A 15,161-nucleotide genomic window follows, 5' to 3' on the forward strand; every position below is an offset into this window, starting at 1 on the left:
CAGTACCATTCATTCATATCTCCGCTCTGCTATACAGCTTTGATTTTAATGAAAACTAAATGAGTGACAAAGATTGCTGTCACCCTTGTAAGTAGAATAAATTAAATGAAATAGTAAAAAATAGATACAAATATTTAAAAAAGATATATAAATTTTAAAACTACTGCTTAATAAAAAAAATTGCTTTATTCAAATACTAAAGCTTAGTATATCTCTTCCACTAGGATGTGTGTCCTGGTCAGTACTGTAAATGGATGGTAGAGCTGTAGATCTTAGTACTGCTGTAACAAAGAAAGAACATATTATTTTCATTTTCTCTCATAAACAGATATTTTTCTTGGACAGGCAAAACTTGAGGCAGATTATAACAGTTCATTATATACCTTTTGTTACAGAAACAATAAAATAACCAGGGGAAGCACATTCTTAGCTATGTCAAAAGATTTTCACTGATTGCAACATAGATGATACCCTGCTGGGGTTCTGATCTGACACCATGTGGGAGATTGCAAAGGAGATAACAGAGTCCAGATGTTGGTGTGTTGAAAAAGTTTCTGAGTCATTCTCCCCCCTCTCAATCTCATAGATGACCACTGGCATTACAAAGTGAACTAGCAAAGCAGATAGAGGACACAAACAGTCTACCTACCATCTAAATCAGGCCTGTCCAACCTGCGGCCCTGCAGGTGTTGTGAAACTACAAGCCCCAGCATGCTTTGCCATTAGACAACCTGTTGATAGCTGGAAGGGCATGCTGGGACTTGTAGTTTCACAAACATCTGGAGGGCCGCAGGTTGGACAGGCCTGATGATCCCTTTTGGAGACAATAGTCTCATTTATTAACATATAACAAAATTACACACAGGATGGAATAAGACCTTAATCCCGATTTTAGTCTGACGCCATGATTTAAAGTTCATTCATGGGCAGGTACTACCTTCACTGTAGAGGAGGAGATACGCGCGGAAGCCCCGCCTCGATCTAGTCCTCTGTCCAATTAGAACACAGAGTGCAATGACTGACATTTCTACATCCGACAAGTATAAGGCGGGGAATTGAAAGGAGGGCGGTCCTCTCAGAGCTGGGCGCTGGTTGGTTGACTCGGTGACAAGCAGTCAGACTTAGCCAATCGTGCGGCAGCCCGCGTCGTCCTGTGCTTCCCCCCCTAGCGCTGAGCAGACGTTTGGCGCTGTGTCAGGGTCCGGACGTTTTTCCGGCAGTCGGGCGCGGACATGACTTCCACACACACCTTCCTCGGCCTGGAGAGCGACAGCAAGCCCAGCTCCAGGTGAGCTATGGCCCTGGGGACCTGTCTATCGTCCCTAGTGCTCGGTGTAATGTGTATTATATCTAGTGTGCTTGGGGGGAATACGTAGATTGTCAGCTCTTGGGTCTATGATGCTGTGTTTTCCCCTCCATGGTTCCTGATGGTGTCATAGTGGTGCTCTAGGTCAGTGGAGGTAAAGAAGAGGTATGCTGTGGAACTACAAGTCCCAGCACGCCCTGACGACCGCTGGCTGGGCGTGCTGGGACTTGTGGTGCTGTCATTGCTGTAGATGTAGGCGCTGCATACCTCTGTGCTAAGGCTTTAACCCTCCTGTAGACCTCGTTGTTGGCTTTATAGTGGCAGGAAGAGGTTAATGCCATGTGCAGACTATTGTCCCCTGGGTAGGAGGAGATGCTGCCTGCTCAGCCCAGGCTTTGTTCTGCATTAGGTGTGTGGTGAGGATCAGGAAACAGCCCTGGGCTTTGCTTACAGACCTCTTTGCCATGTAGTTGCAATTACATTATTTTCTTCTATTGCATCTTGAAATGATGGCCTTTCTGCCAACAAAAATATTTTTTTCTTAAAGATGCCAATGTCATTAGATGTTTGGATGAAGGACTGGATTTAATCATTGCATGCTGGTTTTTATTTATATTTTAATTTTGTATTGGGGAATTCACACCATTTATTATCTTATCTATACTGCAAGACCACACCTAGCTCATCATAACTGTGCCATTAGCAAATTATATTTGTGGATTGTTATCTGTGTATTCTGTTAAGGACCAGTTATTGAGTGGACCTGCATAGAGACTAAGGTACACCATTGTATTTGTAATGCAAATATATAAATTGGTGTTGTATATTGGCCTTATGATCACAATGGAAAGGGTAGAATGATTAACATCTGATGGATACACTTACAATTGTACTCATTCCCAGGAGCCCACGTGTACTCTTTTAGTTTGATTAATTTTTTTGTGACCGATTTTGTGACTCCGTTCTGACATATGGACGTTTGTCAGGGCCACCAGTCATCTGAAAGATGTCACTAGACATGAATAGTAAACCTACAGATCTGAGCTTTCTCCTTCATAGTAATATTATAAGTTGCATTTTGTGCAGTGTGATTAGGCCGGCATGGTAATGATGTTAACGTATCCTAGTATGGTTGTGTGTTGACTTGTGGGTTGGAGAATGTCATTTAATTTTAAAGATGTCAAGTGTAATTCATATTTTGCAGAACTGACAGGTTTAATCAGGTCTGGTTGCAATGATATTTGGGCTCTTGAATTTTAATTAGTTTTTGCCCACTAACATTTTATTCTGACATCAAGTAGGAATATATCAATAAACCAAGAAAATGTCAACTGGGAAATCCAAACCCACCAGATTTATGGACAGAATTCTGCTACTTTTTTATCTTGATGTGTCTTTCTGAATACCTAGAATTACTTGCTGTATCCCCCCAGCACGTTTTACAAATTCTTCCCACCATTTACTTACAGTGCTACATAGTGGTCATGACTGTACAGTCCAGTTTGTGTTTAAACACGTTTGTTATTTTATAGTATAGAGAAGTGTGGAAGATGATGGACATTTTATATGCTCTGACGTGGCTTTCTGAAAACGACGATCAGCATTTAGTTGTTTTGTTTCCTGCAGTATGGTGTTTAGATGTAGTCTTAGGGTTATTTTTACTAAACTGCGGGTCTGAAAAAGTGGAGATGTTGCCTATAGCAACCAATCAGATTCTAGCTGTCCATTTGTAGAATGTACAAAATAAATGATAACTAGAATCTGATTGGTTGCTATTGGCAACATCTCCACTTTTTCAAACCTGCAGTTTAGTAAATATGTCACTTAATCTTTTTTTTTTTTTTTTTTTTTTTCTTGCACATAAACTTTGTAATGAAGTTAGACTCTGTATACCCACTTCTAGTAATTGCAGTGGGGATAGTGTGCAGTTTAACACTGTAGATCTCCTTCTAAGCTTTTTAATATATCACCATGTCAGTTTTGTGTGCACAAGAGAAGGAGACACACGAGTCCTTACCAACAATGTTTACACAATGTTATGTGTCTCTTACCCCTCATACACTTTTCTGGGGGTTAAGCAGCTTGGAAGCTGCACTTAAGGAGTTGTAAACCTGTCTAGTTGTGAACATTCTTTCAAAATCCATAAAGTCGAAAGATGACATCAAGAGTAGTAATCCATACCTCCCTGTTTTATTTTTATTACAAGGTGTTTAAGGCTTTACACACAGTGACATTTAGAGAGTGGCCTTTCATGTGTTCTTCATGCTGATAGTCTGTAAATAATGTAAGGTGAATGGACTTGAACACAAGACCCCCCAACCCTAGAAATAAATAAATACAATTTGCCAGCTGTATAGTTAGGTCACTGCTGGGTGGGCCTGGTAATGACAGCCATGGGCTGCAGTGATGTGGTCAGGAACTACCACTTTATGGCCCATTCAATCACTCTAAACAGTGTTCAAAGCAAATACTACATACAGCTAAGTGGGAAAGGCCTGGGACTTTCCAATTGATTACAGGAAATTCTGTTTCAACTAAATGGTGACATCACCAAGGATTTCCCTTTGTGCAGGGAAGGCCTGGCAGCTACTGACATATGTACAGTGATCTGCTCCTAATAGTGATTAGGTTTCAGCTCTTCAACATATTACACTGAATCTAAAAGTTTATTTTTTATTCCAGGCAATATAACTCCACCATACCTTAAATAATTACACATATATTAGTATCCCTATTCTCGGGAAAACTGTCTGATTCATTTTGGGGGTTATGTTGTAGGATTGCACTCACTGTTTGAAAGCCACTATAAGTAGAATCATTCAGAAGTGTGTTACCGCTGTAGAGTTCATTTCCTGTATTCATCTTTTTACCTGTCAGTATGAAGTTTGCAGTTTTCTTGGCAGCTACGAGTATTGAGTGTGAACAGCCCCGGTACTGGCAGGAGCATCCTTGTTGTGCTCCCGGGAAGCTTTCTGTGACCTCATGAAGCTGCCAGCTTTCAGCAGATTGGCTCTGACTGATCACATGAGATTGTGGTCACACAAAACAACTCATTGGACTAATGCCCAAGACATTTATAACAGGCATACAATTTTGTTTTGTTGACTTCTCTAAATAATAATTAGTTATTAGCTGCATATTCTATCTGACTACTCTACTTTTACTCAGTGTGTTCTGCTAGCTTTCTATTTTATAATACTATCTGACAAGTCGACTTTAAGGAAGTAATGTATATTGGAAAAATTGTGGGAAAAGCTTTGCAAAATGCACTCATTAGCGCTCTGCTATGGGGAATGGAGGTCACACTAATAACCGGCTTATTAACTTCACAAATTTTAGTGGAAACATGAAGGACGCGCATTCTACAGGAATCTGAGGTACTTCAGATCATAAATAGTTGAAATGTGTCCCATGGATTCTTTATGAAATCTGTCCAGTAATGCAATGATTACCAGCCCATGTGTTGCAACACAACAGGCTGGATGTTGGTGAAGAATACAATGCGTCCATCAGGTATTGTGGATGAATTGTGATCTATATTTTCTTAAGTTTTAACAGCCATAATTTTGCCTTACTCTGTTAAGAGTACTAATATTTGTTCATAGTCCTGGTCTTGTTTTTTAGGAGTATTTTAACACCATTGTCATGCAAAAATCATTCGGAGAGCATGTCGGCAGGTGGCACGCAATGGAACCGATGGGAATCACTGTAGTAATGTAACACCACAGTGCTGGATTGTATAATTTTTATGACCCGCACTAAGGTGCAATGAAAATGGAGGCAGCTATTTTGTGGGGACTGAGCGAGTATCAATATCAATAAAATCTTCCACTTTGCTGGGGATTTCCCTGAGGCATGATATCGTTAGTTCTCAGTGATTGTACGGCTGAATATCCCTCCGCTGCATGTAGGCCACAGATAAACTGGCTTAGTGGTTAGCACTTCTGCCTCACAGCACTGGGGTCATAAGTTCCCGACCATGGCCTTATCTGTGTGGAGTTTGTATGTTCTCCCTGTTTGCGTGGGTTTCCTATGGGTGCTCCGGATCCTCCCACACTCCAAAAACACATACTAGTAGGTTAATTGGCTGCTATTAAATTGACTTTAGGCTCTCTCGGTCTGTGTGTGTGTGTTAGGGAATTTAGACTGTAAGCTCCAATGGGGCAGGGACTGATGTGAATGAGTTCTCTGTACAGCACTGTGGAATTAGTGGCGCTATATAAATAGATGATGATTAACTTTTCAAGCAAAAAAAAATGTAAGAATAGTTTGGTTTCCACGAGTTTACAATTTTGCGTTCTGTGAGGGAAATCAGCATTTAGTGTGACCGGTATCCACAAACCTGTACAAGAAGATTGAGTGAAGCATAGAGATAATACATGTGGCTGTCCTAGACCCTGGAATACTGATATACCTCAGTTCTACATGTCAGACATCTGTGTATATATAACAAGCCTGTGTAATGTTCTGTAAGGTGGTTCTTTCATTAAACAAAGTAAAACTGGGATAGGATGATGTAGATTTAGGTGATATAGGTGTTGCCTATTTTGGCACGCCTGTGAAGGGGCTCACCACTCGTGTATTTGGTATAACATATACAGATGGCAGTAATGTCCCATCTGTGGCCAGAGTTAGCTCACTGGTCCATAATACCACCATAGGGAATCCTTATGTGTCTTAAGGGTGGGGTGTAAAATTTGATTGTGGAAACCAAACAAAAGTTATTAACAGTGTAATGTGACCAGGGGCCTGGTAATTGAAGTGAAAACTGTCTTTATATATTTGTATACGTCTCTGGGATTGATATCTGGCTATGAACCAGATATCATTGTCTGTGTGCTGAAATCCACAATCCCCAATAATGATCCTGTTGAAATTGAGAGGGTCTTTGTCGGGTGTGGTTGGAAGGTTACCGCTGTCTGCGCGGTCATCTTCTGAACGCACTAACTGGCTGCCGTGGAGCCAGAAGTGAACCATACCATCGGCCTGAGATTGTGAATGGCTAGGGCTTGTCTAATTTGGCCACCCACATGTGTGACCACATTGCACAATAGTCCTGTGTTGAGCAGCAGCATTGGCTCAACTGTGGCTGGTTTACACCAGGGTGTAATTCCCTCTGAGAGCCCCTGGCCAGTACTGACATGCAGCCCTCTGTGGTTTTGTCCTGGAAGACACAGATGAAAGATGTATTAGTGTCTGTCTTCTGCTGCAGTGTATTTTGTGCACTGTTGTGGTTAATTACAGTATTGTGGTCACAGCTAGTACATCATACTTGTCTGCTAGGAATAAATGGAATCTGACAGCACAATGGCAGGGACGTGGTTTCACCCCTGTCTTGTTACACACCGCTTTTGTTTCTAAGGCATTACACGCTCCAAGAGATCTCTGCAGCGGGCTTCACCTCTCAGCAGGAGATATCTGGGTGTGACCGGCTTACAGGACAGGAATAATAGGTGCTGTGTTTCTCAGTAATAGCCGTGACTTGCGTTGTAGTAGAGCACCTTATTGTAGAGCTATTCACCATTGTTGTTTGCGTGTAAATGACATGTGCTTATCATGCTTTTCTGTTGCCCAGTCGTCTATGCTTAGTTATTTCTCCATAGAGCACAGCTGGACTGGGGGTTAAAGAAATGAAGTGATATTGATTGTGTTCAATGTAAAAAAAAATAAACCTTTGCTGTAGGTCTGGATATTTAGTGTTCCTTAAATCCTCCAACTAGGATGATTAATGGGGGAATGACTGAATGTAAATGGGAAAACTTGTAAAACAGAGAGACAATCCCAGCAGAGATCTGTTTTATGGCTGAAGAGTTGGGAGGGGGTAACCTGTTTAAACATTCCTCTGTTAGTGCCGGAGCTGCATGTTGTTGGGCTTCCAGTAGAAGAAGAAGCTCTAGATAGAAAACAAACTCTGCCTTTGGCTAAAGACATTAAGTGAGTTAGTTACACACAGCATGCAGCACCGAGCCCCCTTCTGATTTCCCCCCCCCCCTCCTCCTCCTCCTCTCTTCCCTTCCTCCTCGCACTAAACATGTCTGATTGATGACAAAATAAGACATCTATCTTATCAAATAGACATTGGTTGTGCTCACCAGAAACTTTAAAAAAATGAATGTGTCTTAAGGTAAAAATCCAAATTAAACGCAAGAAATGTTGCAAATCAAGTTAAGGTGACTCTGATGGGCCACCCTGACGGCTCCTACTGGGGTCACTCACCGTCTGACCTCACACTGGTGTCCCTAATTGTTGCAGGGTATTGTTGTTAGCACCAGGTCCTGCAACAACTTCCTCCACTCATCGTCCTTACTGTTCAGCTGCTACGGAACCTCTTTGTTGGTTTCTCTGGCCTGGACCCAGCATCCTCCTCTCGTCACTGAATGTCGGGCTTGACGTCATCTCGCCCAACATTCAGTGACAAGCAGCAGGAGAGAGGATGCTGGGTCCCGGGCATCGCCGAATTGGTAAGACAGAAGAGAGGGCACAGAGTGTGCGGAGATGGAGGGCACAGAGTAATTTAGCTGTAAATTATCCTTTGACAGAAATATAATTGAAAAAAAATATAAAAATTATTTTCCCATGGATTTATGCGTATTATTTTTGCATACAACTAAATAATTATTTCTGTCCTGACCTAAATACTTAAGTTTTTTGACTCCGCTACTTATAAAACAGGACTGCTCGGTAATTATTTTGGAGGAGTGCCTTGAAAAAATTATGGAGACTCTAAGCAGGGGCAAACGCAGGATTTGTAGAGTGGGGTTTCCACACCTCAACACCAGTAAGCGTGACCAGTATGCATGGGGGGTGTGGCTATAATATTAGACAGTGCTGGGCTGCTCTCCAACTCTTCCTATCCCTATAATATACATGGGCAATGCTGCATGCACTACTGTTAGGTGCAAGCAGCTCTCCCTTTTCAAGCAGAACCGTGTGAAGTGGGGGCAGGGTCCAGCCACTTCAATTATACATTGTCCCAGGCTTGGAGGGGGGGTTTCCAGGCCCTAGAACCCCCCCCCCCCCCCCCTCAGTTTGCCTATGCTAAGGGTGCCGCGAACTGCAAAAGTTTGGGAACCACTGGTTTAACCCGTTCACTGCTGAGGCTTAGCTTGCCCTTGTGCTGGGCTCATCAAATATATATTACCTACTGATCAAAAAAGATTAGGAGGAAACAAGTTTGCCCCCTACCTGCTAAGTGCCAGGGATGGGAGATAAAGCCTCCAAAAGACCCTCCTCCTATCCCTTGCATTTCCCATAGGCTCTACTAGTCTGTGCATGAACACACAGTGACGCCAACGAGAGCATGTTACTCTTCTGGTAGTATCAGATGACCTATACATTATCAGTGGGTTTACTTAACCCCAGAAATGCAGAGTGGGACTCATCCTCTCCATGACCCCTTATAGTGCTATAGGAAGAGTTCCACTCATCCTGGCAATCAAGGTCTGAAAGACCAAATCCACTCAACACTGAAATATCAGGTGTTTTTTTTGGAATTTCATGAATGTAAATGCAAATAATTACTTACCTGTGTTTCCATGTTCCAGCGGATTTCCAGGTGTCCTTACTTGGCAGAAACTAGGAGAGCTTCCCTGAACATAGGGCTCTTATCCTGCCCAGACAGCCTTCGCCTTAATACATAGAGAGCAAGCTATGGGCAGGACTGAGGACAGCCACCCTGACCTCAGGAGATACCTGATGGATGCTGGTAGATCACTGAGCCCCAGATAAGTCATAATCTGCATTTAGATTTTGCTTCCACAGCACTAAGTTGCAGAGATCATCATTTAGAACTTACCAGTAGGATATTTGTTACCAGATCACTGGTTTAGAAACCAATACCCTGTATCACAAGATGTGTGTGATGTACAGAATCTAGATGAGGAACAGTCTTGCAGCTTTTAGTACGTCCCACACTTATTTCCTGTGTATATAAATAGATTGTAGGATGGATCTTATTCAAAACGTTACAGCAGAAGCTTCTACCCAAACTGGTCAGGGTGAAAAGTGTCTTTATGGGTTCCTTCTGTGTATTGATGAGCGAATTATCAGGTGTATGTAAGTATAACTTTTGTACATACCGAATATTCTAACAATTTTTTTTTTATATTTAAAAACGCAAACCCCCGTAGTTGTTGATCGATTAGCACATGAATTCTCTTGTAAAAACAAACTACTGCAGCAATTTTTATTGTGTTTGCCTTTGTGACCTTGTGGTTTGGTTCCAGCCAGTTAGCACCATCTTTTCTAGACATTAGTGCTGGATGGGTACAGCGTGGGCATCAATGTTGCCAGTCTTGTCTCTAGGTACGGAGGGCCTGGTTTTTACCCTCCCAGAATGTTTGACGCTGCAGCATTACTATGTGCCAGGTGAAAGGCAGACGCCTTGTGGATACCAGCATTGGCTTCTGTTTATATAAACATTGTCTGCAAAAGTGCCACAGAAGGGGAAATATAGATGTAAATTGATTTTCAGAAGTGTGTTTAGTAAATCACCTTCTGATGGTTCCTGTTTTCGAAAAAAAACAAAACGTTCTCAATTGAAATGTGAACCTAAGGTACCAAAATAAATGCCCAGCTACAACAAGTTTATGTACTGGAGCTTTCCGAGAGCCTTCCTCTGTCAAATGTTTGTAGAATGTTCCAGAATGCAGGGGACGGACACCGAGGCTATCGCTGTGTTGTTCTGTATCATGTGTAAGACGTTTGCCCCAGTAAACTGTTACATTCCATCCAGGATCTTCTGCACAGAACTGCTGAACGTGGCATGTCCCATCCATATGATCTGTCTGCTCGCTGTACAGGCTGCTTCTCCCACTTCAGTTCACAAAACATGCGTTTGTTTTTTAAAGTTAGACATAAAACCAGCTGAAGGGTACAAGGTGTGCAAATTTTAGTTTGTTTTTTTTTGTTTGTTTTTTTGCATGCAACATAAATACTGCCAGGTCTTGCATGTCGCACACGGCAGGTTTAGGTTTACACTGAGATAAGCTAAGACTTGCTCCCCTCCCAATCCTAAATCTGTCCACACATTTTATAACCCCCCCCCCCCCCCCCCCCCCCCTTAGCAGCACAACATGGTTTTGCCAAGATGTCACATTGCACCTCAGTGGTTCCCAAACTGTGTCTAGGCTCCCTGGGGTGCCTCGGAGATCTCACAGGGGTGCCTCGGCCAGAGCCAGTAGTAAGGGCAGGTGGACTACTTGGCAATTATTTTGGCTTAAGGGTGCCTTGAACTGAAAAAGTTGGGATCCACTGTTCTATGTGGACCTAGTGGGTCAGTTTTTGTGCTTTTCAGATTAACTCCCATGCAATGCCTATATATATATATATGTGTGTGTGTGTGTGTATGTTATAACGCCATTTGCTTCCTGTCTCTAATATGTAGATGGGAAGTATCTGTGGTGCTGTCCTGTAGGATTAACGGAAACCGTTACTAGACTCTAGTGATATGTTTGCCAATAGTTTTAAGTTATGTTTATATCTCTTACTATGAAAGATTCCCTTACCAAGTACATTGTTGCAGTGGAATCTGTCAATGATGTGTTTACACTTTCTGTAGGCGACAGATACATTTTAGAGATTGGTTATGTGAGCTGAAGTAATATTCTCTAAAAAGCATCCTGACTGTTCACAAGTCAAATATTGAGCTACAGGAACATACAGGAAACCAATCTTAGGATGCACATCTTGTCAGGGTGGAAACGGACAAGAAGACGGGAAATATATGATACAGATAGATCTCTCCTCCGTACTCCCTGTACGCCATCATCTGCTCTGCAGCTTGCGGTGGTACTTTATGTCCTGACTAGGGTTAGTTGCACACATTTTGTATTTAATGGGTTTCCTGGATATTCTCTGCTCTCAGATTTCGTGGTCCTCTTTGCATGCGGAGGTCACATTTTTCACGCCTCGTTCTTTTATTTCAACATATGTTCATGTTTTACACTTTATTTAAGCTCAAGTATCCAGGAATGCGCAGCATTGTTGTACATATAGTGAATATCAAATCAAGGCACAAGAAAGAAGCCATAAGTGTGTGTTTATTGAACCGAGAAGTACTCGCTGAGAATGAAATTTGGAGCTGAAAGTAGGGGGCCTGAGAGAACACAACATAATTGTGGTAGATAATGGTGTAAGCTGGTTCTGGAAGGAGCTCATGCTGTAGACAGAAGGACTGTAGGTCTATGGTTAGTAAGCTAGCAGTACGAATCTTAAACTAATCCTAGGAATCACTTCACCTGGGATACCTCTCGTCATGTCACGTGATTGTCACATACTCCAACCCTCAGACGTGGCCTCTTTAATGGAGCAATTTGTACTTTCTGCCACACAGATGAGAAATTGCAAACCCTTTTTATAGGAGGGGAGGGCAGTATGTTGGTGCAAAATGGGACCTTATTACACTTAATACTTTGTACACAAACCAGTTGCTTTTAATACATTATAACTCCTTTCTGTAGTCTTAAACCACTGAATCATAAAATACAAGGGTTAATGAACTAATCAGAACTACAGCTCTTAATATAATCTAATTCCAGGGTAAGTCCTCCCTTTCATCTCCCATATACACATAGCAATTCTGTCTGCAAATCTAATGAGGCTGCTTGGAGCCTATCTGAGCCTAACTTGGCCCCTTCCTTGCAGCAGCTGGGACCATTTCCCTGTAAGGCCAGGAAGCTGTCATGGTTTCCAGCTGATGCACTAGAGATCAGGCGTTCAGCAGCCACTTGCTTCAGGTGAGGGTGGATGGGTAAGAGTCCTGCTCCGGGCATCAGGGGGAGTTTTGGAGACTCTGGTGTTGTCCAGCCCTGGGCTATAGTTATTTCCTGAACACAAAACTACATCTCATCACATTCCAGATTACACCATGTCCCTTGTGCATTCTACTAATACATGTTACATGACTCTCACTCCCTACACTAAAACCTATTCACATTACACTAGAATATCTATGTATAGTTGTTAGACACATTAAATTCACAAACCACCATATAAAACCTTTATCTGTACAGTCTCCAGCACTACAGACAGTGACAAATCAGGATAACTGAGTGTATGAGGGGCTGGAGTCAGTGCAGATGACACGTTTGATATGTCCATATTCTAAGGCCCATTCCCATCAGTTCAGCCATGACATGTCCCATCCACAGTGCTCCCATCCTCATGGACACATTAAAAATCACCTTTTGACCATCAAACTGTCGGCCATGGCCAATGACCGGTGTGCTGTTCTGCTAGTGTGACAGTGTCTTGGATGTCAGGTTTGTGTAATTGCATGGACTTTTGTTGCAAATTGTTTTATGAATGGAGCAAGATAATTTTTCATGTTTACTCTGCCCCCAAAATGGCAAACGATCATATCTTTAGTTTGCAAGGTATCTAGTGTATGCTAGATGAGTTCTTCAAGTCTTATACAGTCTGTTAAATTGAATAAGTGCACAGGGGCATCCTGCATTCACCACTAAGGAGGGAGATATATTAAACACTGCATCTTTCAGTGCCTCATCCACTTTGACAATACAACGAGGAACAAAGTTGTGCTTATTGTGATTCGTGTCGGGCAGCTTTGTATTTAGAACACATTTACAAGATGCTTTGATGTTCCCCTATTAGTCACGTGCTGAGAGCGTTAAACGCATCAAACATCAGTCTGAGAATATGTATCTTACAGGGTCTGCTGTCAGTAAGCGTTAACCTTTCCTCCATTTATCTGCTATACAGGAGACTCTATTTTTAGAGGGGCCACTTTTAATCTTTTAAGAGGTTTGTGGAATGGAGTCACTTAGTTATTTACTGCTTTACTATCTGTGACATGTTACAAAGTGATTATTTTTACCTTGTGGCTGCAAGACTTAGACACTGACCTCATGCTGTGCTTTCCATGTGAATTTCCTATAGTAGTTTGTGTCTACTTCCATCTATTGTCCATCACACTTCTCTCCATGTTAAGTTTCTGTTCATAAAATGTGAGCGTTAGCCCAAGAACTCCGCACAACCGCTTCTAACTGGATCTATATTCACGTAACTTGGAGAATATATCCTAGAGGGAAAGGGGATTGGATGCTGCCAGAAGAGAACCTGTAATTTGCTGTTTTCTGTGTGATTTATTTGGCTGAACTGTATATCTAGAGCATCTGACTGTTCCAAGCTTTCTCCAGTGTCCATAAGGACAGACAGCAGTAATGAAGGAAGCTGATAAGATATTGAGGAGAGTGAACTACATTTTGTTTTTCCTCAAATCATCATCACCATTTATTTATATAGCGCCACTGATTCCGCAGCGCTGTACAGAGAAACTCGCTCACATCAGTCCCTGCTTCATTGGGGCTTAGTCTAAATTACCTAATATACACACACACAGACTACGGTCAATTTTGATAGCAGCCAATTAACCTACTAGTATGTTTTTTGGAGTGTGGGAGGAAACTGGAGCACCCGGAGGAAACCCACGCAAACACAGGAAGAATATACAAATATCCTAATGGCTCTTTCCTCAGAATATTATTCATCACAGATGCTGCAGTGTCTGTGTCCTATATTCCAAGCTACTGACTTGCAGAAATAAACATATTGCACTGTCAGCAGATTTGTATGCAAAGCACAACCTTGATCACTAAGAGAGGTCTTCAAGTGCCTTTTGTATATATTGTCCACCTAGCAGATCTTTTATGTTTGCATAAGGGAAGTGAAATATTCATTTGAAAGCTGCAGGTCCTGGACTCGCTGTGTTGGATGTTTGCACAGTGTGTTGTGGTGAGATCTCCTCTCTCTACCCCCATATAATGTTCATGTGTATTGGCAGCGAACTCCAGCTCTTGGCTTTTAATATCTAGAGGTAGTGTTACAGTCTGAGGCAATGCATCCTAGATAAGTGACTGGTGTGTTCAGCCTCACGCTCCTGTTTTACCCCTGAACTATCACCGTCCCTGCCCCCCAAATAAAAACAAAATCTGCAAATCTTTTTCACACTGTTTATTATCTTATTTGGATTCTTGATGCCTACAATGCAACCGGATAAGTGTGGATGGTTTCCTGGCACAGGCACTGATTTTTATGGCCTGAGTAATCTTCAGTATATATATATATATATATATATATAACTACATAAGAATGTTGATACTGGTGCAGAGAGAGGGTAAATGATGAGATATCCAGGGGAAAATACACTTCTGTTGGGGTTGTGTTCACAGGTGGCTTAATGTAACCAATATTTTTTTTTTCCCTCCCACTGTACATTGCTGCTTAATACACACAAAACTCAATGGATGCAGCGTTTCCCTAGGTTTGTCCAAACCCTTCATATTCAGGTGGTGGGATAATGCCCTCAGAATAACTTTTCTCATTTCTTGCATGCACTCTCGGAGGTAGACTATGACTATATCTTTATTTAATGGACATTATGACAATAGATCTTAAAATTAGAGATGCTCAGGCTCGGTTGTCTGAAAACTGAGCCAACCCGAACTTAGGGGATCCGAGAAGGCTCGTGAGCCGGCTCGTTACACTCGTGCGTCCTCGGATCTGAATCGAGGCAAAACGTCATTGTTGCGTTGTCGGACCTCGCGGTTTTGGATTCCATGAGTACCTCCCTCCCCAGGAGATCCAGCGCCATTGCTCACACAGAAACAGGGGTAGCAGTGTTCTTGTCACTCTCCATTATCCAGTGACATTGCTCAGTGCCATTGATCACACAGTAACAGGGGTAGCTGTGTTCTTGTCACTTGACAAAAATTGACTGGAAATGATTAGAAAAAAATCAGAAACCAAAACCCTCGAGGGCAGTTTTACCAAAACACTAAATTAATTCAGATCCAAAACACAGGGGTCAGTGAACATCTCTACTTGAAATATAAAT

The 15,161-nt window shown here is 42.1% G+C and overlaps 1 protein-coding gene across 1 annotated transcript in view; it reads left to right on the forward strand.

Annotated features, from left to right (window-relative positions):
- The first annotated feature begins 1,159 nt into the window (after positions 1 to 1,159).
- JPT2 (Jupiter microtubule associated homolog 2) overlaps positions 1,160 to 15,161 on the forward strand; it is a 21,065-nt gene continuing 7,063 nt past the window's right edge. The window contains exon 1 of the mRNA XM_075179505.1: positions 1,160 to 1,288. Within this exon, the coding sequence (XP_075035606.1) occupies positions 1,233 to 1,288 (56 nt within the window). The 5' untranslated portion in view covers positions 1,160 to 1,232. The remainder of the gene's footprint in view (positions 1,289 to 15,161) is intronic.

The sequence above is a fragment of the Mixophyes fleayi genome, chromosome 7, assembly GCF_038048845.1.
Source record: "Mixophyes fleayi isolate aMixFle1 chromosome 7, aMixFle1.hap1, whole genome shotgun sequence".
NCBI lineage: Eukaryota > Metazoa > Chordata > Amphibia > Anura > Limnodynastidae > Mixophyes > Mixophyes fleayi.